Genomic DNA, 27,925 nt, shown 5'->3' on the forward strand with positions numbered 1-27,925 from the left:
AGAACATCACTCGGCCACGTCTGGCTGCCAGGTGATCGATCATACGCACGGTTGCCGGTCGAACCCTACGAACCCTACCTGACTAACGAGCCTCGTTTTGCTTCTCATCGCTTTCCCTCCCCCTCTCGTTGCAGGTACCTCCTTCGGCAACAGCCTCTCGGACCCGATGCTCGATCCGGACTTCATCGACAGCCCGCCGATGGTGCAGCCCAAGTTCACGTCCCGCTCGCAATCGATACGGGCCGTGATCGGCGACACCATCACGCTGCCCTGCGAGGTAGAGAACCTAGGTAAGTGTGACTAGCTCGTCCCGCACCGGGGACAAGGCGCACTAGCTGCCACTCCAGGGACACAAAGAAGAACCTCAAGTCATTCGTCGGGCTCTTTTGTCGGCCGCAAGGACGACGGCACGGCATCGGTGTTGCGTCGCGAAAGAAATCGAGAAACACTGCCAGCGGGGGGGGAGGGGTGGAGTGAAATGTGGCCCAGGGGACCCGCGTGCCTCGGAAACCCCCATCGGAGAATGACACCGGATATCATGCTGAATTCGGTTACCTCGTTTTCGTCTCGTTTCGGGATCCGTGCCGCGTTTTCATCCGGGGGCCGGGGATTTTTTATCGGAGACCAAAAGAAACTGGCCAGAAGAAGGAGGAGGCCCGCAGTACGGGGATCCTGACACGACGATTCTGGGGCGTAGGGATTATGCAAAAATGTTCGCTTCGGAATGTGGCGACGTGTTTCCGTGGCTCTGGGGCGGGCCATAAAAAATGGCGGCAAAGTGATACCGAGGGCTGCGATATCATAGGCCCCCAAGACAGTGAGAGAGAGAGAGAGAGAGAGTGTCAGTGGAGCATGTCGCCTAATCTGCCAGATTACAGAAGATGCCATCAATCTGCACGATTGTGCTGGTGCAGCGGCCGACGGATTGAAGCATTACACGCCTGGGAAGGCGATTACAAGGCAGCTATACACTCAGCCTCAGCTCAGGATCGTTGGCAGGTTATTTAGAAAATTAAATCCGGCTTCACGTGCGCCGTGCGTGTCGTATGAGCCGTCGGCTCGTCGAGTGATCCTGTTTCACCACCAGAGGGCGCCACTCGTTATTTTTAACGAGTTGACAGGTGTCGCGTGCGAAGCGATCGCAGCACACGCTGACAAGAAGCAGCAATCAGAGCAGTTGCATATTTAGTTCCATCGTGTGGTGAATTGTACGGTAAAAAAGGGCAAAAGATTGTAATGTAATTTGGAATTCGTAATGAACCCACTTTTTCGGTGAGCGAGTGAATTCAGTGGACCTGCCATTTCGAGGAAAACCAAATTAATGCTTTTTCCCACAATCGGGTGAGCGAACGAACGAAAAAAAAGATGGCTACCATGTCATGGCCATGCAGGAGCGAAAACGGCGTAAAACATGGACCACACGGAACTTTAACTAATTTAAATATACTCTCTTTCCATACCTCTTTCGCGCCCCCTCTCTCTCTCTTTGGGTCGGACCCGGCCGGACCGGTGTGGAATTGAAATGTGCATTTAAGCTGTTATTTTAATTGAATCATGCTGCCGGACGCAGTTCATTTGCGCTCAAATGGCCACCGCCACCGCCGCCGCCGGGCCGGGTGTTCCATGTCGGGAAGCGATGCGTAAAAATATACATGCATTTACTAAATCAAATAGGATGATAATTAATTTTTCATATCCCATTTCGCCCACCGCGCTGCCGGGGCGCGACACCTCGGCAAGGGCTCGTGACGTCCCGTGGCACACCCAGTGTAGCAGCGAACGCAGGTCAGGATTGTACGGAAAATCACTCGCCATTCTATGCCTGGCCAACATAACACGCTACACTTTCGCGCTCCCTGCGTGTCTGTGTGCGCGTGTATAAATTATTTCGATCGGCAACACGAGGGCTGCCATAGGGCCCATAGAGGTCCCTTCGCCCACCCGTCCCAGTTGGCCTTCAGCGAGGCCCCGGCTTAGCTCCCCGGCCCCGGACTGCTAATGGTGCAATCGAACTGCAAATAAATGAACCTCCCGTGGAACCCGGGAGGGCTCAAGGAGCGAGTGAGGTACGATCGGAAAGTGTCTTGCCCACAAAGGCCTTGGCCAGCTTGGCGGGCAGTCTTCTGCAGTTCCGCATCCTGCAATTCGGAGGGCCCGCTGTTCGAAATTTAATCCTCACTCTGACCCAACCCAGCCTTGTGTTGCGTTGGGATCCCGCTCTTCGGGAACGGAATCCGGGGTTCTGTTTGAACAGCTTATGGCTGGGCCTGTTTTGCAAATGAGCACATATTCCGGGCGCACACGCGTGCTCATCCTGCCAGCCGGGGCGCATTTGCATACCCCGGGCCGATTGCCGGGGCTGGGCTGTGGGAACAAATACCCGGGCCCGCTGCCAGGGCTGGGTCAAAAAAGCGGATTTTGTTTGAACTTCCACCACCCAGCGTGGGAGCCCGGGATGGACCATCCGCTCCGGTGATTACGCTTCCCCCTACCCCCACCGACGGGACCATTTCGTACGCCCAACCAACTTCCGGTGCCGGTTCGGCGTGTGGGCGCGCGTCATGATAATTACAGTCCAAATAATTTTATTCGCTTCAGCGGGGCACCGGGTTTTTTTTTGTTCTGTTCCATCTGCTTGCACTTTGATTTCGGACTATTGTTTCGAGTGTGGCCCATTTACACGGAACGGTGGGTGAAATTAATTTAGACAACAATCAACGGCCCCGGGGTTTTGTTGATCATCCCCCGGCGGGTTCCCCGATGATTATTGCGTGGCGTGGCGGAAATGAAGAATCTGTGCCGCGGCGTGGCTTAGAGCCTGTGTTGCCGTCATGTGGTGCTTGTCAAGGAAGTGCATTAATTACAACCACCCGATCTAGATTCCGGATTCCCCATCGGATGCTTATTCGAAAGCCACTCGCTAATCGGCGATTGGAGCTGGTTTTGGGATATTTTATAAGTTTACTGGCAGCGTTTGATGCATACTGCTCTAGAAAACTGTTCCATTTGAATTGAATTTAGAAAAATATGTTTCCTATCCATTTTATGATTTGCATTCGTTCGTCAGTTCAACTACTCGAACGTAAAAATATACTTTTATATTTCAAAAAATTAACATTACACAAACAATCATTATTGAAGGTATAGACTGTGTTATCTTCTGCCAGAAAAACAATATATAGAAGTAGAAGTAAACTTGGCTGGACGAAACCAAAGCCAGGTAACCGGTGTAAGGACTGATAAGCGATCGCAACAGTGACTATGAAGGCATGAAAGCGAACACATTAAAAACAAATAAGAACAATAATCTATAAAACGATTGATTAATGATGACTAATGTTCGTAAAATGCTCCGTCATCTTATGGTTGACCAGAACATTAAACTAAGCAGTTGCCTAAAGCGGTAATAACGTAGTGGCTTTGAGCGGTAAATATCCCGAAATCCACCTTAAAAACCTTCGGAGATAATGTGACAGTAAGACATTGACTACAAACGGTACCATTTTGCCATGTTGCGTACTGTATTTTTGGCCGTTTAGCAAGAAAAATGTCCCCTAGAAGATATTAATTTTTCATTTTAAAGCTCCCCACCTTCTCGTCGTTTAGTTACACAAACCGGACGCCGAACCAACAGCTGGCGGCATTGAGAAAGCGAAGCGAACGGAAGAAAAGAAACCAACCTCATCCACCGGTGGTCCTCCGAGGAGCATTCCGATTGCGAATTATGCCACCCGATGCGATGCACCAAACAATGTTCGTCGTCGTCGCCCAGAGCCCCCCGGAGTTCCCGGGTTCTCTATCATTACTTTTCGTTTATTTTGCACCCCCCCAAACCCTGTGGGTGGCCACGGGCAATTTTCGTGAAATTAGCAATCCCACATTCATCCCCGGGGCTGTTTTTGTGGCGGCGACCGGCCCGACCAGGACCGTCGGAGACACCGTCCCGTCGGTGGAAATGGGGTGTTTTGTGGTGGCCATCGTCGTCGTCGGTTTTTCGTCGGTTGTTCCTTTCCGGCGCACACGGCCTGTAGCTGCAGTGCGAGAACATGAAAGAGATGATTTTAAATTAAATTTTAAATTCATTTGCCAAACGGCAAAATGATTCTTCACCGGCCACCGGCGAGCCGACGGAACCGAAGATTGCCATTTTCTTCTCGCTTTTCATTTCCATTTTTCTTTTTTTTTTAATTCGGCTCCAGCAGAGTTTGTTTTCTATTCCACCGTGCGCCGTGCGCCGCCGAGAACAAGTGCTCGCGAGAACTTTCCCGAGGATAATATCCTGGGTTTCGTCTTTTTTCGCCATCCGCTCTTGAAGAACTCGTCGGTCGGCGGGATGGCAAGTTTATTGGGCACATAGTGGCTGCTGCTGCTGCTGCTGCTACGGCTTCGTCTAATGAGCAGATGGCTTACACCGGCACGGCACGGCACGAACGGAGCGACAAAGCCGAGCCCGAAGTGCATTTTAATTTGCTCATTAACATTAAACTATTCAATTATACATCTGAAACGATGATGTATGCTAATGGGGAAAGTTGAATCAAATTTGCGAAAGTGTGTATTAAGTTAGCCGTCGTCTTCGACGTCTTCCCGGGCGTTGATGTCCCGGGCGAGACACGCCAGCTGTTCGGCGGGGCATTAAGCCGCTAATGGGTGTTCGTGGAGTCGCGAGAATTATCGAAGAAAGTGACGCGAGTAGTTAAATGAGCAGCACAAGATTTAGGACCAGAAAAGGACCCCGGCTGTGAGCCACCGCAGCTGCGGCAAATGGCATGAAACCGTTTCGCAAGCAGTTTGCCCACACGTCGGCGTCGTGGATGCATTCGGAGCTAAATCCCAGTCTCAGCGTCACTCAAAACAATCGAAATCCCCGTGACCAAAGTTTCCGAACTCCAACTTAACTGCGATCGAACATCCCTGTCGCGCGGCATCGCCTTGGGGGTTGGAGCGGACACTGTGAAAGTCGTGTGTTCCGTGAACTTTTGGCCGTATCCAAATTGGCTTTTTCGAGAAGTTTCCTGTGCACCGCCGCAGGACTTTGGCAGCGCTTCCGGTGTGATGGAAACTTCCCGAAACCCGATCGCCGGAGTCTTTGAAAAACTTTCCCATCGCACACCGGCCATTGTCCTGTCCGGAGAGCTTCCGGTTCTTTTTTTTCTCTCTCTCGAGCGATGCACTTCCCCTTCCTTGCATAGGTCCTTGCAATTTAGTGAGCGTGTGCCCGGACGTTTCTCATTCACTTGTTTCTCTCCCCGTCCCCAAAAAAAAGGCCGGAATATCCTGCTGTGGCGCCGAGGGAGCGCCGTCGTGACGGCCGCCAATCTGATCATCACCCGCGACACCCGCTTCAAGCTGCTCGAGGGCTACAGTCTGCAGATTAAAAACGTGCGCCCGCAGGACGCCGGGGATTACAATTGCCAGATCGGTGACCACGACAACCGGGACCTGGTGCACACGGTCGAGATCCTGGTGCCACCGTCCGTCCGCTCGAACCCCGAAACTGGCCACGTGACGGTGCGGAAGGGTGGCACCGCCACGCTCGAGTGTAAGGCTTCGGGCAACCCCGTCCCGAGCATCAGCTGGACGCGCAAGGTAAGGCTCCCGCCTCGATCCCAGCGCCACGGAAAATTGATCGATTTGTCATTTTTCTCTCTCTTTTTTCTCGCTCTCTCTGCAGGACTCGATACACGGATCGCCACACCTCTCCGAGGGGCCCACCCTCACGCTCGAGAACGTCAACCGGCAGGACAGTGGCACGTACCGATGCTACGCCGACAACGGCATCCGGGAGCCGGTCTTCGTCGACCTGCAGCTGATTGTGCTCTGTGAGTAATTGATTCACCAGCGACCGGAAGCAATCAGTCACTAATTGTGAAATGATTCGACAAAACACACGCCGAACGTCCCGGTCCCGGCCCCGGCCCCGGCCGGAGGTCTTGAACGATGGGGCACGAATGGGGCACACCAACCGGACCGCCGGAAGTGGACGGAATTCGATTAAAAATAGATTTCTCGACCATCCTCTCGGTCCGAAAAACGGCTTTCAAATCGACTCCGTGTCCGTCCGTGGCATGGATTCCGATTCGCGCGCTTTTTGTCCCACGCTCCGGTCCGTGTAACAATGTTGGCCTTTTTAATGATGATGAAGAATGAGTGCCCCGTCCTTCGATTCCCTTTCGATGTCCTTTAATTAGTCGCGCTGACGAGCATTCAAATTCAGGGCCCTTCAGCCACCAAAAGGATCAATTATGTTGTTGCCATCGTCAAACGATCCTTACATCCTTTCCCAGCGGCCGCCCGATTTCTTCATCAAACGATCCCACATAAAAAGGCCCTGCAGCGACCAAAAAACTCCGAATTCATATCCACAATCCACGGACCGCTCGCCGGGGATTTGAAGCCTCCCTTTTTTTTGGTCGGTTTGGGATGCTTCATAAGACACTTTCCCGGCGATGATGGTGGTTTCGGGTCAAAGAAAATTCGGGCTCCGTTTTCCACCGACGCAATAAGAAAAAGCACCAAGAAGCAGGCTGTTTTATGCAAACAATCTCCGGCAGCTTACGGCTCGGGCCGGCGTGTTCCCCGAAGCGCCCGGCGGGTGCCCGATGCGTTGCCGGGCGATTGCTTCGAGCGAACTCGAAATGATCATAATAATCGTATCATGGCCTCACTCGTGCTAATCGTATCAACAAGGGTCGCAATGAAGTCCTTTCTAGAGACCGCCCATCCAGCGGGGCGTTTCGAAAATAATCGACCAACGAACACAATGCACCGTAGGCCGCTGCCAGCTGGTGTTCCGGTACTTCCCGGAACCAGCTGCCAGACCCGGGCCCGGCCCTGGCGCGGGGGCTGATTTTGATGGATTAAACTGCTCTCGTTTGATAAATTTGGTTTCGTTTCGTTTCTTCTTCTCCGACCGACAGCCCCGCCGGAAATCACAGTGGAAAAATCGTGGGTCCACGCCGGCGAAGGATACGAGGCCCAGCTCGTCTGCACCGTGCACGGCGACGCTAATCCAGAGGTAAGCCCAATGCAACACCGGAACTCTCACAAACACCCGTAGGCCGCAGGGCCAAAGGGGCCCACGCCCGGTCCGGATCGGATGGTAAACGATACACCTTCCGGCAAATGTGAAGGGTTTTGCTATCTCTCTCTCTCTCTCTCTTTCGCTCTCGCTTGGGAGTGCTTTTTAATAAATGTTCGACCTTGAACTGTGCTCCGGGCCCCGGAGACAAATTGGGTTTTTATGCTGTCGGGTCTTGAAGGACTCGGCAGCGCCGTGGAGCTTTCGCATAAGCAATGGCATTATTTACATATTTACTAGACTCGTGTTGTGCATTACAGCTTAATGAACGAGCTCCACTTGATAGTCACGCGCCCAGGCCAGGCAGCGGCACACTTTATTAGCCCGACTATCAGGTTTTCAGTTCGTGCAAATCACATTGCGTGAGAAGCAAGGGAAAGTGCGAACGAAAAGTCGGAAAACTCCTGAGAGCAGGAAGAACACAGCAAAGAATAAGGAAAACATCCTTGCGCAAAGGAAATCTCGCCCAGCAGCAGGAAAGCACGGAAAACTTAGCAGCGCACTGCATTATGCACTCGCTGAAAAATGCAACCAATAAATCAATCCCTTGCCAGCCAGCGAAAGCTGCATAATGATGATGATGATGGCAAAGTGCCGCGAGAAAACGGTCGACCTTTTCGGGAAGGATGGAGCCGTGGAGCAACGACGGAATCGGTAGTAGTGCTTCGATGAATATCGACGGAGACTGCGAATGGTGGAATGCTAAGTAAATCGTGCGAAATGCAGAAACTTGCTTCGTCGGGAGAAATGGCGTAGAGCGTTTTCTTTCAAAGTCGGAGTGTGTCAATGAGGGATGTCCATAAATTTATTAACACGCCCCATTTTGTCGGAGCACAGCTTTGCGTTGCACAGATCTGATTTAAACTTAGCCAGGGCCAGTGATTTTCCGGAGCAGTAAAAGATGCGGTAACAAGTAATCATATGCAGAGTAATAACATTAGTTTACCATAAGTATTTTTTGTATAAATATGTTAATATCAACATGCACGTTATGATCAAGTTGTATTAAATAACTATATAATGGAAGCGAATTGAATCATCGTCAGTGACGCTACATTAGCAGCAAAAAATAATGAGAGAAATGCTATCAACTGCAGAATTCTAAAAGGATTATCCGCAGAGGGCATGACTTTCATGTCAATCGATACTGTTGTAAATCAGCATGAAGCATTCAATTATTCAACAAAATTTCTTCACTCGCATGATTTACCAGGACTGCCTACACATGTTTTCAAGTTGAAATTTGGAGCGATGGCTATTGTTATCAGAATTATTAATCCACCAAAACTTGGTAATGGTACTCGGCTTACCATAAAATTAACAACATCATCGAAGCCCCCATTCAAATGAAAAATATAAAGGGGAAGACGTACTACCACCCCGAGTTCCCCAGATTATTAAAATTAAAATTATTACATAGCAATGGTAGCTAAAGACTGCTTCTAAGACCCCAAAAAGATCGGAATTGACATAAATAAAACTCCTTAAGAAGTTGAGTAACGCTCCAACAGGTGACTCCAAAAAAGGTCACTTCTTGGGGCGCAATCGACATGCCCCCCAAAGCGCCATTCGACAAACTATTATTCATAAGAACTGTCCCCTTGTAAAGTGTTTTTACGATGGCATTTTACATCACGCTTACCCGGACGCTTATTGTCGCACAAATGCAAATAAAAATATACTCGCCAAATCGGCCGCCTTTCAACTTGTTTTCACAGTTGATTAAACGTACCGAAAGTTCTCCCTGCTCCTGGTACGACCTCGACCAAATAAAAGATGGCCGCCCGGGAGGCAGGAGTTTTCTTCTCATCGGGGTTACATTCCGGTGCGAGACTACGCCCCGTTTCGGCCCGTTTCATTTGTTCAACCCCCGGTGGCCACCATCATGGTTCATTGAAAGCTTGCATTACTCATGCACTTTACGCCGCTATTCCCGGGGTCTCCAGTAAGCCCTACCGATACCGATACGCCACCAAGAGTCAAACTGCGCAATGTTTATCGTCGAATTCGATTATCAGGATGCCGGGGCTCGAAATCCGGCCGTCCAAGCAATCAATCCGAGTACGAATCCATTCTTTAGCCCATCGGTTCCATTCCATTTTCCGCTTCTTTTTTCGGGGGCTGGGGCGACGGTTTATTCAACGATGTCAAACGTTTATCAGAACACCGGCCACCGGAACCGGTAGTTTCGCAATCAAGGCGCGCGCTCGCTCCGCAATAAAGAAGCGAACAGCATCGCCTCGCTCCTTGGCTCCACGGCTCGGTCCATTTCGAAATTAAACGAATTCGAGCCACACACACACACTCGCACACTGTTCACCCGGAAACTTGACTGACCAACTTGAACCCTCTCGTCTTTCCAGGTGATGTGGTACCAGGACTCGTTTCTGCTGCACCCGAACGATCGGCGGACGATGGACACGCGTGGCGAGAAGCACTACCTCTCGATCCGCAACGTTCGATCGTCCGATTTCGGCAATTACAGGTAATGCGCCCCACAGCACGTCACTGCGGAGTAATAATGGGGTGGGAAGGGCCCAGCATAGGTCCAGCATGGCGGCGAGCATGATTGATGCCGAGTTTGGCGGGCCAGCGGGACTCGATGACACTCTCCCGTTCGTCTTCTTATGATTTCTTCTCTCTCTCTCTCTCTCTCTATCTCTCCGGGCAGCTGCGTGGCGGAGAACTCGCTGGGACGTGCGAAGAAGTACATCGAGGTCTCGGGTCGCCCCGGGCCAGCCCAGTTCCACTCGCCGATGTACAGCCGCTACCGGGAGATGTACAACCTCACGTGGAGCATTGAATCATTCCCGCTGATAGAGGAAATAAGATTACTCTACAGAAAACTAATGGTAAGTCAGCGAGACGCGCAAGACACGGCGTCTTGTGGCTCCCCTTTCCGGAGCTCTGCCTCGGAGACTCGGAGCTTCTTCAGCTTCACCTTCAACGCGCTCGCTCGGTGGCCGCAAAAACTTATCTTCTGTTACAAATTTATACGCTACCGCCGCCGCGAGTATCCTCGTTACACGCCCACAATGGCGGCTGGTGCACTTTTATGGGGCCCACCTCGGGGCCCCTTTGCGTGGTGCAAAAGAAATTTATTACTCGCGAACGGCGCAGATTTTACGCTGCCACCCGGGCAGCCCGACGGAGGATGTTGTTTATGCTCGAGTAATAATTGATACTTTCGCTACGCCGCCTTTGCCGCGTCGGTGCCGCAGGAAGAACTAGTGGCGTGGGCTGGAATAAACATCGCGGCATTCAATTTGACAAGTAATATTTTGCCCGCACACCAAGCACGGGCTTTGGCTGAAATTTATACTTCCGCCGCCATCGCTGCCACCGCCGGGTTGGGCTTAAATAATTAAAATGTCCTTTTTAGCACAGCCGAGCAGGCGAATCCAATTTGGACAATAGTCGACTTAGGACACAATAGGGGCACGTCTCAGACGCGGATTACGTCCCTCTTCCCGAATGCAAATCACCGACGCTCCGAGTTCCGACTTCCGGCCGACTGACTGACTGGCTCTTTTTGTGTGTTTTCCGTTTCATCCGCCGGAACCGGCGAATGCGCACCGCACCGTGATTGATGCGCAGATGAACGAGTCTTATCAGCATCCGGGCAGATGGCACGACATCATCCTGAACCCACCGTCGACGCGATCGGAGTCCTATCGGCACATCATGACGTACACCATCAAGGGGCTGGACCCGAACTCGGTCTACGAGACGATCGTGCAGGCGAAGAACCGCTACGGCTGGAACGAGGTACGTTACATCACGCAAATGTTGACCTTCGGCCTGGGCTGGAAAGCATTGTAAATATTTTCACTGTGAGGCTGGGCACAGAAAAATATCGCGCGGGCTCGGGCATCCGCTAAATTGACTTATTACGCTCGGGCGGCTCCAGCGCTTGGCATCAAACCGATTTTGAATCCCGCGCTGGTCCGGACAGGACACACTGAAGAGCACTTAATTTAGAACAAGCGCTTACACGCCGGCCCCCGTGCCGGAACTATCAGTTAATTACATCGCAAATATGCCGCGCGCGAAAAGCGATTCATTATGTTTTGCGAGCGCGCCTCTGTTTAGAACGTCCCATTTGTGTTGCATTATTTGCGGCACGGAAAGCAATAGAGAGCAAACAGACAGGGGGAAAAATATGCTGCGAAGCCCCCGGTTAATGAAGATCACTTTGGCAATGCATCGCAATGCACATTATGCCAACCACACGGCATCGGGGCCGTCAGTTGCAACACGTGCACCACTCGCAGGCGCACGCGCACCGCGGCCACTGTAAGTGGGTTCGAAATAATTTACACAACTTTTTTAATTACCTCATTCAGCGAAAATGTAAATTATCGACACAATCCAACCCTGGCCCATCCTCCTACTGGTTGGCCTAGCGATTCAATGTGCTCCGCAAAAACGCGGAACGCCGGCCAGTTTTCCGATCCAGTTCCCGCTGTGCCGGTGACAGTTTCGCTCGATTTTGCAACAATTTCCAACTGATAGGCTGATTAAAATTGATTGCACTCGAGTCCGGTCCGGGACTAACGAGGTTCTGTGTTGCTGCGGGACACGTATGCACAGTGAAACAATGCGGGTGCAGCGACAACAACAACGCAGGCAACGATGGGGCAAAAGCAGATAAATTTTAAAAACATAATTAAGGAAAAATAGTAGAACGCACGGTCCGGGCTCTCGGGCGAAACTCGGTCAGAAAACGAATTTCCACCGTTCGCAAGAGTTGCCCATTATCGAACTCGCTTATCGGGAGCGGGACAGCAAAAAGTGCGCCCCAACGCGCCCGTTTTGGGGCCAGTTTAATTGGGCCAGGGGTGTGGCATTAAATTTCATTACCCACGCCGAGGGGTTGGGTTTCGGTACGGAAAAATAATGTACGAAAACATCTTTCAGCGCAGCCTTTTTTTTGGGTTTAAGTTTAGGAAAAACGGTCCGTTACTGCTTAACAAGAATGGCAATCCTCTAACTCAATCCCTTGATGACTGTTGGACCGATGTTTGCCATCTTTCAAAGTCTCCCAAATGCATCGATTCGTTTTGATTTGAGTACCGTAAGCGAACTCCCTATCACGATGATCTCCTTCGTTATGTTTCCGTTGTTGACAAGCCTCAAGTTATGCTCTGGGCATTCCCGTTAAGTCCTTATCCTCTGAAGGGGGTCCTTTAGGGCAGCTAGGCAGCTGAAGTGAGTTCTCTCATACCATTTCTCTTCCCTTCCGCAGGTTAGCGATATTTTTCAGTTCTACACCCTCAGCACGGACATGCCGAACGAGGACGTGGAGCAGACGCTCGGATCGACCGCCTACGGGAACAACTTCCGGGCGCTCAGTGCCGCGGCGCCCACCGGCGACCGCACGCTGGCCTTCGTCCTGCCAGCGCTGACCCTACTACTGTGCTTAGTGGCGGGATCCTTGCGGCAACTGGCGCCGCCGCTGGCGATGTAACTGCCCTCCTGCGGAGCGTAGGTTTTGCTAGCGGTAACTTCATCCACTCGGTTCGTGCTTTCATTTGACCCATTATTACCAGATAAAACCACCAAGTATTGTTAGGAGACAGATTAAAAAACACGGAAACCCACTGGGAAGAGTATGCACGTGTGCGAGAGAGAGAGAGAGAGAGAGAGAGGGAAAATGAACGTTTTATGAACCATCCAACATACACAGACACACAATACCTGCCACCAGGAACCAGGAGCTGGGAACGCAGCAGCCGCTATGCATCACCACCCGAACGAACTTAAATGTAAAACTGAACCAGTTGAAATAACTAACTACCATTTTGCAGTGCGGAAAAGAAGAATGGAGAAAGGGAGCAGCGCCGCAGCCGCAGTGAAACAGTAATTCTCTCCCGGACCCCGGACCCGGAATGAGATATAGGTGGATGAGGAATGATTTTTTTGTAGCAAAAACCATCACCACAGATCCGCGTGTAGTAGAAGCATAGGCGAGTAAGCTTAGTACGTACGAGTGTAAGTAAGCTAAGGGTAACAAGTAAAACAAACATAAGAATAAAACACAACAAACGGAAACAGGTGCGAGAGACACAGAGTCAGAGAGAGAGAGAGAGCGAGAGAGCATGGGAAAAGATACCATAGTTGACGCCAAAGAAGTTGCAAACGAACTACTCAGATAAGACATTATTTACTCCCACTCGCAGCAACAATGGAAGCAGCCAACCCAATGGGGCGCCTTCAAACGCGCAACGCAACCGTTGAGAAGTGTGTAATAAACCAGGAAGCGCCGGTATATTGGTGTTACTTTGTAAGGCTTAACACGATAGAATTCCCCGTTCCGTTTCATTTTGGAGTTCGTCCTTAGTGCAACGTGTAATGTACGTGTCCGAACGGAACGGGCGGAACAGTTTGTTTCGAGTTCAAAGTGGTAACAAAAATCGTATATTAGTGAAACGGAAAGGATGCCCTTTTTTTCTCATTATTCGAACCCAACCACACCACACAGAGCGCACAGAACACATACACATAGACACAGGGAACCCTTCGGAATGCGACGAGATTGGAATGTTCTAATGTTTGGCGGCCACCTTTTTTTAAAACCAATAAATCTCGCTGATCAAACACAACGGAACGTCGACTGGAATTGGTTTTAATGTTTGGAAAGGATAGCATGAAAAGCTACCGTCAATAAGGTAGGTGAGGCTGGAAAACAAGGACGGTGCGGAAAAGTATAATAATTGGAATTCTCGTGAACCAGAATGCATCCCCATTACATTTCGATGCATTGATTGACCCCACCAGGGAAAGGCCAGCATAAAAATAAATGCTGTGTCCGCTGTGGATTAAAACAAACGCCAAGCTTCACCAAAGCGCGCCAGGTAATTGCAAAAGTGGCCACCGAACGGTGGCCAAATAAAGGCTACAGGCGCCCGAATCCCCGAATATATTGCCCATTTGTCCGCGCGGTTGCGAAAAATGGCGAAATGAAATTTCAAAGCATCACTTATCGGTGCCGTGCCGTGTCGCGTCCCGGCCGGCCGGCGCAAAATCGTTTAAATTGACATACACGCAGCGGCCCCAAGTAATGGCCGGGCAACAAATAGGAGTGTTTACAAAAAAAGGGACAAAAACGCAACAACGGCCATGCGGGGGAAAAAAAGAACCGCCCGAAACGCCGATCGTCACTCACCCACGGTGACGGTGTAGCTTTTTCCCACTGAACTCAACTTTTCCACTTCACTTTCCCTCCCCCACCCGTGCCCGCCCGTGTGTTTGTTTCCGGAACCGGAAAAAGCTCCCCGCACCAAGATCCCGGGCTGGCACGGGAAAATAGAGTAAGAACGCTCGCTCAACGCGTTGCCGAACTCCTAATGGATGGGTTTTTTCCCCCGTTTGCCCAACGTCGGTGGCGGCGGCGGCGGTGGAGGTGGCGGTGCAAAATGAGTTAAGTAAAAATGGAGCACCGAAATGAAATTTAGCCATTCGCCATGTGTTTCGTATCGGCCCGCCCCGATACGTCCGCCACCGGTGTTGTTCCGGTTCGGTGAGTTTTCCCGGTTTTTTTTTTCGTTCCTTTCCCTGACGCTGTGTGGGAACCCAATTTTCCCCATGTCACTCTGGGGCCACGGTTCCCGTGGGCCACCAGCGGGGTGCGAGAGGGGACCAAAACATACACATTTTGCTACACAAGTGCCCCGGGTTGGCAAAAGTTGGGGCGAGTTGTGCAAAAAATGTGCGACCGGGAACAGGTCGAAGAAAAATTACCACCAGCAGCAGCAGGGAAAGCGCGCCGTGGCCAGGAACTACAAATGAATTGCAACGCTTTCGCACGACTCTCTCTCTCTCTCTCTCACTCACTCTCTCTCTGTTCGTCCTGTGGCCGCACAAAGGCGCGTTTCTTCGCGCAACGCGCGCTGTCGAACGCGAAGAACGTGCGGATTTTAAATTAAACGTCAATGGCTGGACCGGCTGCCAGTGGCAGCTCACCTGCACCACCAGGTCCTGCTGCAGCAAAGCGCCCGCCCCGAACGAAATGCGGAAATGCACCCACACATACGGTCACAAAACCCGTCACTCGGTGTCACGGGCAGCCGCGCGGCGACCGGCGTGATTTTGTGCCCCGAAAAAGCTCACAATTTACACATGAATGCCCGCGGGGCCGGGCCAGGGTTTAATAATTATTTTTCTTATGATTCATTTTCCAGGGAACGAACACTGGGTGGCCGGAAGGCACTCGGAATCGAGTTTCGTCTAATGTTTCGACGGTGCCACTGCGGGACGCTTTATACAAATTTGATCACGGTCATGCATAATTTCGGCGCAAAACAACCGCCGGGCTGCACGTCTTCGCGAATCCGAATCCGTACTAGGCTTGCAGGTGAAACGTGCCGTTTGCCGTGCCTACTGAGGTTCCGGGGCTTTCTGCTTGCCATTGCGACAGCGGAAATGGTTGCATTTTATATTAATGTTTGCCGCTAACATTGGTATTGTTCGCCGGCCGGCATCAAATGCGTCGCCGGTGATGTGAGGCTCCTTCACATTTCTGGTGCGGGCCGGCCGTGGCCGATTCCGTGGTTCGTAGAATTTTAACCAAATTTCCCAGGCACTGCAAATATTATCAAAATGTTGAAAAGGAGTTAATAAACACAATTGTGTGCTGTTATGCCTGTTTGTCCGGAAAAAAGGCAATCTATTGAGCGCAATTCATTCAACCGATCGGACTCACCTTCACGACGGATAATTTATGCTCAGACTTCAATTTAATGTAAGCCTGCAATGATGAATTCACAAACCCATTTTAAAATACGTTAACTGGGCTGTTGAGCCGGAAGGTGCCGCAAATACTGTCTTGGACGACGGAATATAAATAGTCGTCACTGCATTGCTTTGGTGGCCCGGGCTTTTAGGCAGGTGTTGGAACAATTTATGGTTCCATACGGTCCAAAAATGTATCATTTTCTGTTGGACAGGGCATCTCACTCACTGTCCGTACTGAAACATCGGGTCCAAAGTATCACATGGAGGAAATCACATGATAGGAAAAACGGTCCTCCAAATATGCATCCCAATAAAACTAAGAATTGGGTTATTTACTCAAGTGCATCTCAAAACGGGGATCAATCCCCATTCCTTGAAAGATCAGATATGTAATACTACAACTGGATTGGTTTTATGTGTTTTGATCAAATCAATCAGGTCGAACTGTAAAGGTCTCTTTATCTCGACATTCGGCAGTCTGCCTAGAACAACAAGACGTTCCGTTTGAATTAAGTGACAATAAAACGCCATTTCCGTCAAGAACTGCGCGGCGCCATTGCAAAGGCAGCCATTTCATTCCGAATGGTTGATGCTGATGTCATCTATTTACTATTATTGGAGCGGCCTAGGTGCGCTTTTTAATTGGTTGATTACTATTATTATACTGTGGTTTGAGTTATTTAAATTAAACTCGTTTTGTAGATTTCTACAACAACCTACAATAAACCTCGTGCAATAGATTCATTTGGGATAGGCAGGAGTTTATCGTCGACAAGCGATGTAATCGGTTCGAGTGTGGTTCGATTAACTACAAACACCGCTTTGGTTCTGTTATCATGCACTAAAATGAACTGAAATCACTCTGTTTTAAATGACTCCTGCTGAGAAACGTTTCGTATGGTGCTACCCATCATCAACCGAGCCGGCCGTGGCCGACTAAGTCGTACCACTTTCCGAATCGAATAAATCGCCAAAACCGCAACCAGATTCAAAAAGTCAGCGGCTTCCGTTACGCCGGCTCTTGATTGATGAATCTCTGTTTAATGCGTTCCAGCAATTGCAGATCAGTGGCGCGACCTGCGGTTGGGCCTGCTCACTTTAACCCCTCAAAAACCCATCAAAAAGCGCACCTAGGCCGTTGGCCCATTGATCCGACCAACCTCTGGAGGGCTCCACGAAGGCTCTCTTCGTTCACCGAGGCCCGGGCCGGGCGCGTCATTTAAATGTTGCGTGCCTGCTACAAAACGTCAAACCGAGCGAAGCCCGTTTTTCGCCGTTGACGAAGTAATCCCTCCGGTTTCTAAGAAGGCTCCGTGGGGCTCCGTGGGCTCCGTGGACGACCGAAAGCCCCGGCAAGCTTTCGCACCGAGCACCCTTCGCACCATCATTAATAACGACACTTTCGGGGCGACATTTCGTCGAGAGTATATTCATGACAGGGCCCCAAGCGCATGAGACGTTCCGACGTGCCCGTGCATCTCGGGGGCCGTGGCCCCCCCCCCCGGGAGCCAGTCCACGTGCACGGGTTTACGGCGGACGTCGATCGATAAACATTTAGCACAATATTTTCCCCACTGCTGCTGCTGCTGCTGCAAACCTGTCATCTGTCGACGGTCGGAGTCATCTGGAAGGAAATACACGCCAATAGATTATGTTTGCACGAGGCGCGCACAATAAACTCCCAGCGCCCTCCGCCCACCCCCCGGAAGAGGGTCCCGGAAGGGGTCGAGCGGGGGAATACGCAAACAACCCAATCATCCGCTCGGTGACGTTGGAAAATGACATTTGCCGATATTTGCGTACGTCTATCGGTTTCGGGGCGACATTTTCCTTCTTCACTCTTTCGTTTTTTTTACATTATTGTGCCGACTTTACACCGAACGACGATGTAAGCCACTGGCAGGGGCACCTTCCTCCGAGCGGGGCATAAAAAAAATGGTAAACCACCAACGACAACCGCCAAGACCGGGCAAACGACGTCGGCATCGTGAAAGGATTCCGACGAGTTTATCGATATGGAGAAATAAAAATACGAAAAGAAAGCGGAGCGGGAAAAGTCCGCCGGCCCAGGCGGCTTGAGGATGTGAAAATGTAAGGATACGCATACCTCCCCCCGGGGCCTGGGAAGCAGCCGGCGATCCGATCGGGCTCGGTTGTCAGTAGATTGACTTACGTGTAACAACATCACTCATCGCCGGGCGCATTCGGAAGCGCCGGTTTTCCGTTCCAGGCCCCTAGGGGGAAACGCTGAGTTTTCCATTTCCAGACCACAACGAGAAGACGTGGCCGTTTTTTTTTATGGTGCCACCGTCAAACAGCGACAGCGCGACATTTTCGGGACCCCCTTCCGATTCGAGTTGATCGATGACAAGTGCAGTGAGCCCGGCCCGAAATCTGAAATGCAGTAAAAGTGCGATGACAAAATGTCGGCCCCAGCCCGGCCCGGCATTATTCATGTTTGGGGATCTAGTAGAGGTTCCAAAGGAGCCGAAAAGGCACAATGACGTCTTGTGGCGTGATGTTGGATTCGTTTTGAGCTCGGCATTCGGAGGAGAATATTCTGAAACCTCTGCTTCTTCTCAACAACATTCCAAAAGTCCCATTCGTCATATCGTCAAGATGCACCTAGCGCTCCAATTAGGTCTGATGGGTAACCAATCAACCTGTTGTGGGGGCATTTTCACCAAGCTTCGCCCGATTACGATCGTGTTATGGTTGAACTTAGACAACCACAAACAGCGCCAAAAGTAGAAGACTGTATAAAGACTTTCGTAATGATGGCCAACACAATCAAAAGAAAGGGCGTGAAAATGGTAGATAATTTTCACCCACTTCAGCCGTCTGCGGGTCTGTGGTCGGGAGACAAAATGGGAAACCCATTTGCCCCACGCAGCCGCCGGTTGGCTTCTTCCCGGGCTTCGGTCGGTCGGTCGGTCGGTGGTGTACTTACGAAATCTGTCTTTTTCCCATGTTTTCCATTGCTAAAGTGCCAATTTTCACCATCGCTCGGTCGGTTCTGACCCCCAGAGCAAGGATCCCCCCAAGTACACACACACATTGCTAGCTGCCCAGTAGAGTTGGTTGCGGTGGGTGAAACTTTGCAAAACTTTCATCCATCAGCAGCAGAACTCGGCACCGAGAGCTGAAACAATTACAATTAATTGGTACTTTTAAATTCTAGTAATAGCAAACACATTCTGCAACCCGTTCGTTAGGGGCGACCGTGTGGCCGACCGACCACCGGTCCCCACCCTCTTCCGGAAGGAAAGGGTGAACTCGGTCAAAAGCACACCGAGAACGGAAATGGACCCTTTTAACGCTTGCCCAACGGCCGGGCCCTGCACTCGGTGCACTATTCCGATGGTGCGCAGGAGATGCAAATTATTCAATTAACCCTTAATTGCTCTTTGTAGCAAGGCGCGTCGCTTTTCTTTCCAGTTTTTCCTTTTTTTGCGCCCCGGACCACCCGTCGATCGCACATCAATTCGTTGCAACTCGCGCCCGGTGACGCGTCCAGCAGCAAAACAAGCAACACTATGTCGCATTTCTATGCTGACCGTCGAACGCCGGCATCAATTGGCAAACCGGCAAAGTAATTGCGGGACGCGCGGGGCCCGACACTAAAGTACCCGTTGGTAATGGACCACCGGCCACCGGCCAAACGGGGGAAATTACACATGTACGTTCAATCGACGGGCGTGGTTTTTTATTACATCCTTCCGGGCACGGCGGTGAAAAAAAAAGATGCCGAGAGAGAGAGAGCATAAAAACAAAAACTCGACCGACCGGCGGGTGCGCTGGCACCTGGCACGTGTCACATCCTTTTTATGTGCTGCCTCCGGTCCGGTTCCTAGCATCTCGTGCTTCAAATTGACTTCACCATTCACCTCGCAGCCGCCCGGTCTTTGGCACTTCGGTCGAAGGTTGGTTGTGATAAATTTTTAATTTCTCCACCATTCTCCGGTATCGCTCGAGTGTTTTGCTCGAGTTCTCTCTCGTGCCAACCCCAGTGGCCGCTTGAGTTCCCTTTTTGTGTTTTGTATTACTTTCCAATATCAAAATATTGTCTGCCGTGTGCGGTTCCGACACTCGAACGGTGTTTGAAGTGAGATAAGTGTAGCACCAAAGGGTCCTTCACAGGTTTACAGCGAAGCTGAATAGCAATACATGAATTGTGCCAAAAACAGTAACAAGTTGAAGCCAGAAAAATGTAAAGTAAGAAAATAAATGTTGCACAATTTATGAGATACACATTCGAGCTTCGAGTTGCATGAAACGTTTGATAAGAAAATGTTCCATCGCAAAAAAAACGCGTGTAACGAGACCGATTACCCGAAACACAATTCGCACATGTGCCTCAAACTCTGCGCTAGTTTATTGCCCGACGCGTGCTACGTGCTGCCGTGCACTACGCGCCGAAACCAAAATTACAGGAGCACCCGTGGGCAGAAAATCAAAAGAAAACTTCCCCCACCGCGGAAAGGACGATAATTTTCCCTTCAAAACGTACGTTCAAAGCGAAAGAAAAAAAAGTTACGGACGGAAAGTCTTGCGTTATCATTTGGAAATTGCAAAAATATGGCAACGGGCAAATCGCCACACGTCGGAATGTGTCGGCTGTTATTTATTCAACCCGCGGCCCAAGCCATCCACAGACAGCCGGCAAGGTTGGCCAATTTTCGGGTCGCATCTCCGGCACTCCGATCGGAGCCCAGCGCGTGGCGAATGCACCCGAAAAGGGGCCACATCCTTGGGGTTGGAAGGAAAATAATATAAATAAAAATACGCGAGGGGACAGCGAGCGAGTGGCTTACACCCCGTACGATATCGGCGCATAATGTTGCCAGCCCAGCACGGCCCGGCGTGGCCTCGAGCGAAATCCGAGCATAAATTGAATGAAAGCAGAGATTGATTACTTTAGATAATGAGACGCAATTTTCTTTTTCATCTGCTGTAACGAATCCGCCTCCTTCGCGTCCACCCCAAACACACACCCACAACATTGGCCATCACCCCTCCCCCCTGGTGGGCTTAACGTTCCGAGTCTCTCGTACCCATTTTCACCCTTGCGTTCTTTGTGCGTGCTCATTTAATTATCAAATCCGCATTCGCAGCGCTGACGTCGGGGCCGCCATCGAGGCACGGCCAGATAACGTGGTCGCAATGGGTCGATGCAATGAATTTGCACGGCCCTCCCACATCCCACGGTCCCGAACGGAAGTCAAATAAAAACTCGTTCGCCCAAATCGGAGAATTAACACGTCAAGCCGGTGTCCTGCAGCAGCCGGCTTGAAACAGTCATTTCCGCTCAACTGAATTGATTTTCAATTTTAAAAACAACCGGGCGGATGTCAGCGGAGGTGGCCATCGGGGTGTGGACAGCGAACTCCTGCGCTCCGTCCTCGGCGCAAAGGCGAAAGTAGTAGTCGCCAAACGGTACCAATTAATTTTGACACTTTTGATGAAGCTCGCCTGTCAGTCGCTTAATTTGGGACTTCGGTCGCTGACGGCTATCGAAACACGACCAGATAGCAGGCGACTCGATCGTTTCGTGTTTCAAGCGTGCCCCGCCACATTACAGGAGGTGAAGCGAAACACCCGAAACATGGCCGTGGCCATGGCTTTGGTTTGATGACAAATCGCTTTTCACGACACAGCACCTCGACAAACTCAGCAGCAAACCTTCTACTGTCTCAATCAAATGTTAGCTGCCGAAAGGAATCGAACCGCCAGTTGAGGACTTATTGATCGGTGTAGTTCAACCCTGTCCGTGCCGCCAGCTTGTGGTTTCTTTCCCCGGATATTTGACGAACCAAACTGTCACTAATTGAAACGAGTTAATGGCCTTACGATAAGGTACCGTATCCGAATTGCAACCGCTGCCAGAAGATACGTCCAATTCGTAACTAATTATCCGCTCGAAAAAAAAAAACGCTCATGGGGAATGTTCCGTGCCGTCTCTCTCGTGCCAGACTACTCACCACGGGGAATGTACCGGGCAATCTTTCTGGTGTGGTATTCAAATATGTTAAATAGAAAGCAAACTTGCGCTAATTACGCTCACTCTGCCGTACAGTTTCCCGGCGCGCTACATTTACCGTGTCCTCACTGTCGCCGGTGGTCCTCCGGCTCCGGTGGTCCGAAAGGACCGAGAAAGAATTTCCCTCGAGCGCATTCTTCCCGGTGTGTGGCTGTGTGAATGTCAAATATTTGCCAAAGGACGTGCCGTGTGCGAGTTTGTGTGCTTGTGTGGACACTTGACCGAAGAATCTTTCCCACGCCCGGTCCGGAGTTTGTTTTCCCCGTTTTTTGTCCGGCTCCTCCTATTGGCATGGAGTACACTTCCGGCAGAAAGGGTCCCGAGTACGGTCGGAGACCCTATTTTCGCTCTCGACCTGCTTCGAGAGTGACCTACCCGAACAAAATGTAAACTGTCGCTTGCCGTAGCTGCTGCTGCCGGCCGACGTAAGCCGACGAAAACGAATTGAATCCAATGGATCGGAAAATCAACCATACCATCAACCGAACCCGCAATCCTCGGAGGAGCCTCGCTCGGGTGAAGTGGGTGAGTTTCTCGACCGATGTTTGCCGACCGGTAACCCTTTCCCCGACGATACCGGCCGGTTCGGTTGTTGTGTTTACATCGAAGGGTGGCTATTTGCATTTTGTGTCGAGGTTTTTCACGACACACGCGACCCGACCCGAGAGCCCTTAACCAAACCGAATTGAGCCTAGGAATGTGGAGTAGTAGGTCTGCCCGGCTACGAGGCATACCCATCTCGGTCTTTAAAGAAATCGGACACCGAGCGGTTCGCACCCACGTTCACTTCCTGTTTCACGCCAGCAGACATCATCAACAGTCGACTTCCGGTTGTGCTTTGAGCCGTAGACGGCGGATGACGAGCCCGAAAATGATCTCCACAATCAGATGGCAATAGTTCTCACTGGTTGGTCCCTACTCGTAAGTGAACCCAACATTACCCGGGCTCCACTGCGGGACAATGTGTCTGCTCCCGGAAACCATCAACCTGCGAATTGGAGAACCGGGGGAGTTCATTTCTGCCACACTCAACTAGCTCACGATAGTGTCTAAACGACTCACTCGACTTCATGCAAGTTGCCATTGCTGTGTTGCCCGACTCAAAGCCAAAACTTTGGCCTTCGAATAGGCCCCGTGTGGCAGGATGAGTGTGAACAACGATGCGTTGGTCCTCGCAAGACAAACTTTCTTTTTTTCTGCCAACTCTTGCTCTCTCTGTCTCTCCGTTGAGTGCTTTATCCTACTACTCCAGGCGTCGTGGCCGGGAACCTGGGAAAAGTTTTTGTTTCCATCGGCGGAACTGCCGGCTAACGAACGCTTGTGTTCCAGCCGACTTGTGGCCAGCACAACTTAACGGGGCGCTAAGTTTTATAACGCCAGCGCTACGCCAGACTCCACCCCTTCTCTCTCTCCTGTGGCCCAATGAATAACTGTGACAGGACACAATTAGTGACTCTTTTCGCAGTGCGCACATCAAAGTGAGGCCCGGCCCCGGCCTATTGGGAAACGATAAAGTTTTCCCGATCCCGACATTCCATTCCCCGGAGCTAGTCAATAACCTTCATTAAAACAAGGTACCACATGTCAAAGTTTTTAAGCTACAGCCTCCGGGCGTTACACGACGATAACGATAGGGTCCACTTGGTGCGTTCAGCCGGTCAGTTCGTTCGACCATGATCCTGATGATTTAGTACTTACTGAGTGTCGACCGGACATTTTCCGGATAATAAATTACTGACACCTCCACGGGGAGAGTTGTTTCGTTGAACCTGTTTGGCTATAGCTTTGAATTTCACATTAATTGCTGTTCAACTTATTGATTAATTCACTTGTACTAAAATACTCAATTATGTCCTTGTTGGCCTGTGAAGTGTACGAAACTAATCACGCTCCCAAATTATCGAATAGTTAGCTCATTGTTTCCCTACACGTTATTAGAGAACCTCCGTAAACCCCTTTCTCGGAAAGCCTAACGTGGTGCGGCTCTGTTCTAGGAAAATCAACAAAATCATTCTCTACACGAGTCGTCAACCGACCCGGCCGCAGGGGCTAGTGTTTGAAACGATACATAATTTATTGCCCATTTACGCGCACCGTTACAAGCTCAGTAAACCAGCCGTTTGATCGAAAATTTAGAAGCATTTACAATACACGACCAACAGACAGGTTCCCACAGCAGCTAGCGGTCAGGATTACGGGACGCCCCCGACGGCACGTTTCCCGGGAGCTGCCGGGAGCTTTCCACAATGAGAATGGAACCATATGCCATATGCAAAGTCGCGTGTGTCCTTGTGGTCCCAGCAACCCACTCCGGGGCAGGCCCCGAGAGTCGCGTTCACCGAAAATTTGGCAGCTCCCGCGTTGTGACAGCAAAAAAGTACCAAAAGGACGTCGCCCGGACTAATAACTCCCGGCCGGGTTGGTGTCCGTCGGACCCGACGGTCCCCTTTCAACTAGAAGTGCCTGCGAAATTATGAACGTTTATTGCTTTTATTTACAGCGCAACAGACAACCGAGGCAACCGAATCATTATTTGCCACTGACTGCTCGCTGGGTCTGCAGTTGGCGAGGCACACGGGCTTTTTCCGCAACTTTCCACAACGTTTTCGAGTTTTTTTCGGCGCCCTCTCTCTCTCTCTCTCTCTCTCTCCTTCTCTCTCTATCTCTCTCTCGGTTTGTGCTGAATTGGCAACCTTTTTTGCATACGGGGTGGCGGCAGGGTGGTAATAATCATATTATGCTCTACGCTGGGAGGAGAGCACAAAAACCCGGTCCGGTTGCCCGGTGAATCGACGCCGCAACGAGCGTAACGATTCCCGTGGACCGCTAGTTGACAGAGTAACGCACGCGAGTGGCAAAAAACCGCCGCTCGGTATTAAAGATGGATGTTTCATTGGCACTGTCTCCGGCAGCACCGAAGAGCGAGAGTCCGAGGGAGGTAAAAAAAGGCAAACACTAACCTCATAACGTTGGCCATCGGAGGAGAGCAACGGAAAATGTGTGGCCGAACGGCGGGTGGCCATGAATGAAAAATCCAGGAAAAACGCCGTAAAACGGGTGCGGGTGCGCAGTAAATTGAGAGCATTAAAAACGCTGAAGCGCGGGCGACAAAGCCGCCATGTTGACGGCGGCGTTGGCCGGGTGGACGGGAGTGACACTCATAAACTTAACAAATTTCCCACTCTTATCGCGCTGGCTCCAAAAGGTTGCGCGTTCCCCACGTTTTTTGCTGGGAAGCAGCCGTAGGGCTTCGAAAAGGAAGCCCCGCGGCAACCTGTCGCCCCCGGGAATGGCGACGTGGCCCGTTGCGGTCTTCCTACCTACCTCCTGACCCAGCTGCTGCTCGCCCGGAGTACTATACATTCCGCCAGTGTCAATAGTAAGATTTACTGCTCCGGTTCCGGCTGCGCCTGAAAGTATGCAAAGGAATGATGCACATTTACTATTCTTTCCAACTTCTTCACTACCCTCACTCCCGGGTCGGCACCTGTTCCCCGGCGCTTTATGTGTTGCCCCTGTCCGGGACCAACCAGCTCAGGAACACCGTTCGTCGCTGTAAAATGGAGGAAAGTGCACACGAATCATAAACTGTGTCAAAATTCAGAATCAATCTCACTCACCGCCGGCACCGGTGTCGCTATGACCTTCTTCGATGGTGTTTGTTTTTATTATGCTCGTCCCTATCTGGTACTGCTGCTACACCGGACAGTACGGGTCCTGCAGGACGACGACGATTGTGGCTCGCTGCGCGCACTGCGAATGAGACACACTTCCGGTGCACCACTATCACCTTTGCCACTATCACCACCACGAGCAAGGTCGGCAGTCACCGGGGAAGCTCGTTTTACAACACTCTTTTCGGGAACCACGGGCAAGGTATTTTTATGACCTTCGACAACGTAAAACGCGGCGCCATTTCAGACGGGCGCTTTTGTTAGTTACTGCGCGGTGAACCTTTCACAACCCGAGCTTATTCCACAGAACGTGAGCCTTTCTTTGATGGAAATTCAACGCTGAAAGCACAACACTCAGTTAAACTTGACAAGTAAAAAATCCCGAACTGCCAGCTAGAGCGTATTGTAAATCTTTTTCCATGCCAACTAGACGAAGATACGAACGTAAATTCAAGTGAACTGCGATCGCAGAGAAATTAAACATTTTGTCGGGGAGTTTCCTGATTTGCTGTTGAAGTGGTTTCCAACGGTTTATTTTGATAGTAAATAAACGCCAGAATTGTTTAAAGGAATAGTTCATCGTAAACTAATGTACTGCAGTATTTCAATTAAAAACTAATAACAGTTGAAGTAGTGAATCGTTCTTCTCTGTGTCCCTGCAACGTGTCGTCATGGCAACATTTGGCCAAAAAACAACGCTACCAATTCAAACCGGGTCATTGAAATGGAGATCCACATGCTGGTCCTAACCTCATCACAGCAGTTTAAATTGTGAATTGAATTTAAATGGGCAATACAGATTAACATGAAGATTACAGCTCCCATAATTAAGATTACCTCGGGCTGAAAAAAAACCTCAACTTCCCTGCAGCTTCGCTAGCAATGGGTATACCTGTGGCCTTCGTATTACTATGAGCATCAATCTTTCTGGCGTTTTTGCTGACAGTGTTATGTAAATGTTCTTTCACACCCCAGCACCACCGCGGGGAGGGATTCGTGGAAAACCCGGCAACGACGACCAACATATGCAACCGACTTTATGGAAATCAATCTTCGGCGCGGTAAAAAGGGTGAAACGCGCCATTTTTCCGGTGCGCTTGCCACTGGATTTGGCACCCGGAAGCCACAGCGAAGCCGAGCTGGAACCCGGAAAATCGAAAGCAGATAAGGTGTGGTGGGTGCGCAATAAAATAAAAACAATCAATTTGCATATCGTACTGCCACACCGATATCGGTTGTGGTGTAATATGCTCCGCCGGAAGGCAAGCGCCTTCGGCAAGTAGCGCCGGGCCGGATGGTGAAAAGGTACAACAAAACATCAACGCCAAGGCCCGGCCATTCTCTCTCTGTTCCGGGACCCTGCTCACTAACATAATAAATGGATTCGATATGGAACTGAAAAAGCACTGCCCGCCGCATTGTCCTTGTCGCTCCCGGGGACCGGGACCAGCCGGTGGTCATTTGTTGCCAGTAAGTTTCGGGTTTATGCTGCACCCACCCCGAGGAGTCCCCGAGGATGGCCAGGTTTTTCGGGTGCAGCCCGAGAGCGAGCGAACGCCGGTGGCCTGCAAAATACTGCTTCACGTCCGACAAAGACAAAGTGCACATGTAAATATCTTCAGATCGCAAGAACCGGTCCTCGAGATGCCCGGATAGAGGACGGACGGTGTCCCCGACTTGGTGCGGGCGAGGACGGATTAAGAGACATGCCGATATTCTTCGGGGTTTTAGAACGAGATTCTGCAGTGTCTTAAAGGATTCCGTTGTCTATTCCGCACGACGACGACTCCTCTTGCCGGCGATGTCTTGTTGGTGGGATTGTAAGCAAACAGTGAACACAAAAATAATGATGGCACTACATTCGGAACGGTCTGTACTATCGTGTAAATAGCGTGACCACCGGCGCACCAGCACGGAGAAGCACACTGGGCTACTTGGGGGGAAAAGCCGTCAAAAAACCGGCACATCCTGGGCTACGGTGAAATCTTTCACGAAGCCCGCCCTTCAACGCGTGCTTCGATTGTTCTTCGGCACCGCTCAAAGAAAATGATTTAGAACAAAGAATAGCAGACGGGGGCACTTCTGTGTCATTTAGACAAAAACAGAATAGAATGGAATAGTGCTGTGCTCCTATAGTTGTGCGCAGTGGCACTTATGAAGAACTCAGATACGGCGATTCTGTCGGACGAACAAAGGCTCCTCGCCGGGTGCTGCATAAGGTCGCTGAGCTGGGCTGGGTAAGAAATTGAATCGTATCCCGGTAGATCCGACGGAAATAGCCTGATCTTATGGATCAGACTGTGGGTGACTCGGAACGAGGTCCGCTATCTCGAAACGCGTGCCACTGGAAGCGGTTCTGCGGTCAAGTAAGCGATGCCTGCCTTCGTTATCCGC

General features: G+C 50.8%; 1 protein-coding gene across 1 annotated transcript in view; it reads left to right on the top strand.

The window, feature by feature from the left end:
* Positions 1-12,570, top strand: part of LOC131214976 (protein amalgam-like) — a 47,277-nt gene extending 34,707 nt beyond the window's left edge. The window contains exons 2-9 of the mRNA XM_058209331.1: positions 135-290; positions 5,267-5,589; positions 5,675-5,822; positions 6,921-7,018; positions 9,445-9,566; positions 9,753-9,933; positions 10,679-10,849; positions 12,330-12,570. Of these exons, the coding sequence (XP_058065314.1) occupies positions 135-290; positions 5,267-5,589; positions 5,675-5,822; positions 6,921-7,018; positions 9,445-9,566; positions 9,753-9,933; positions 10,679-10,849; positions 12,330-12,551 (1,421 nt within the window). The 3' untranslated portion in view covers positions 12,552-12,570. The remainder of the gene's footprint in view (positions 1-134; positions 291-5,266; positions 5,590-5,674; positions 5,823-6,920; positions 7,019-9,444; positions 9,567-9,752; positions 9,934-10,678; positions 10,850-12,329) is intronic.
* Positions 12,571-27,925: the final 15,355 nt, after the last annotated feature.

Source organism: Anopheles bellator, chromosome 1 (genome assembly GCF_943735745.2).
Source record: "Anopheles bellator chromosome 1, idAnoBellAS_SP24_06.2, whole genome shotgun sequence".
NCBI classification, from domain to species: domain Eukaryota; kingdom Metazoa; phylum Arthropoda; class Insecta; order Diptera; family Culicidae; genus Anopheles; species Anopheles bellator.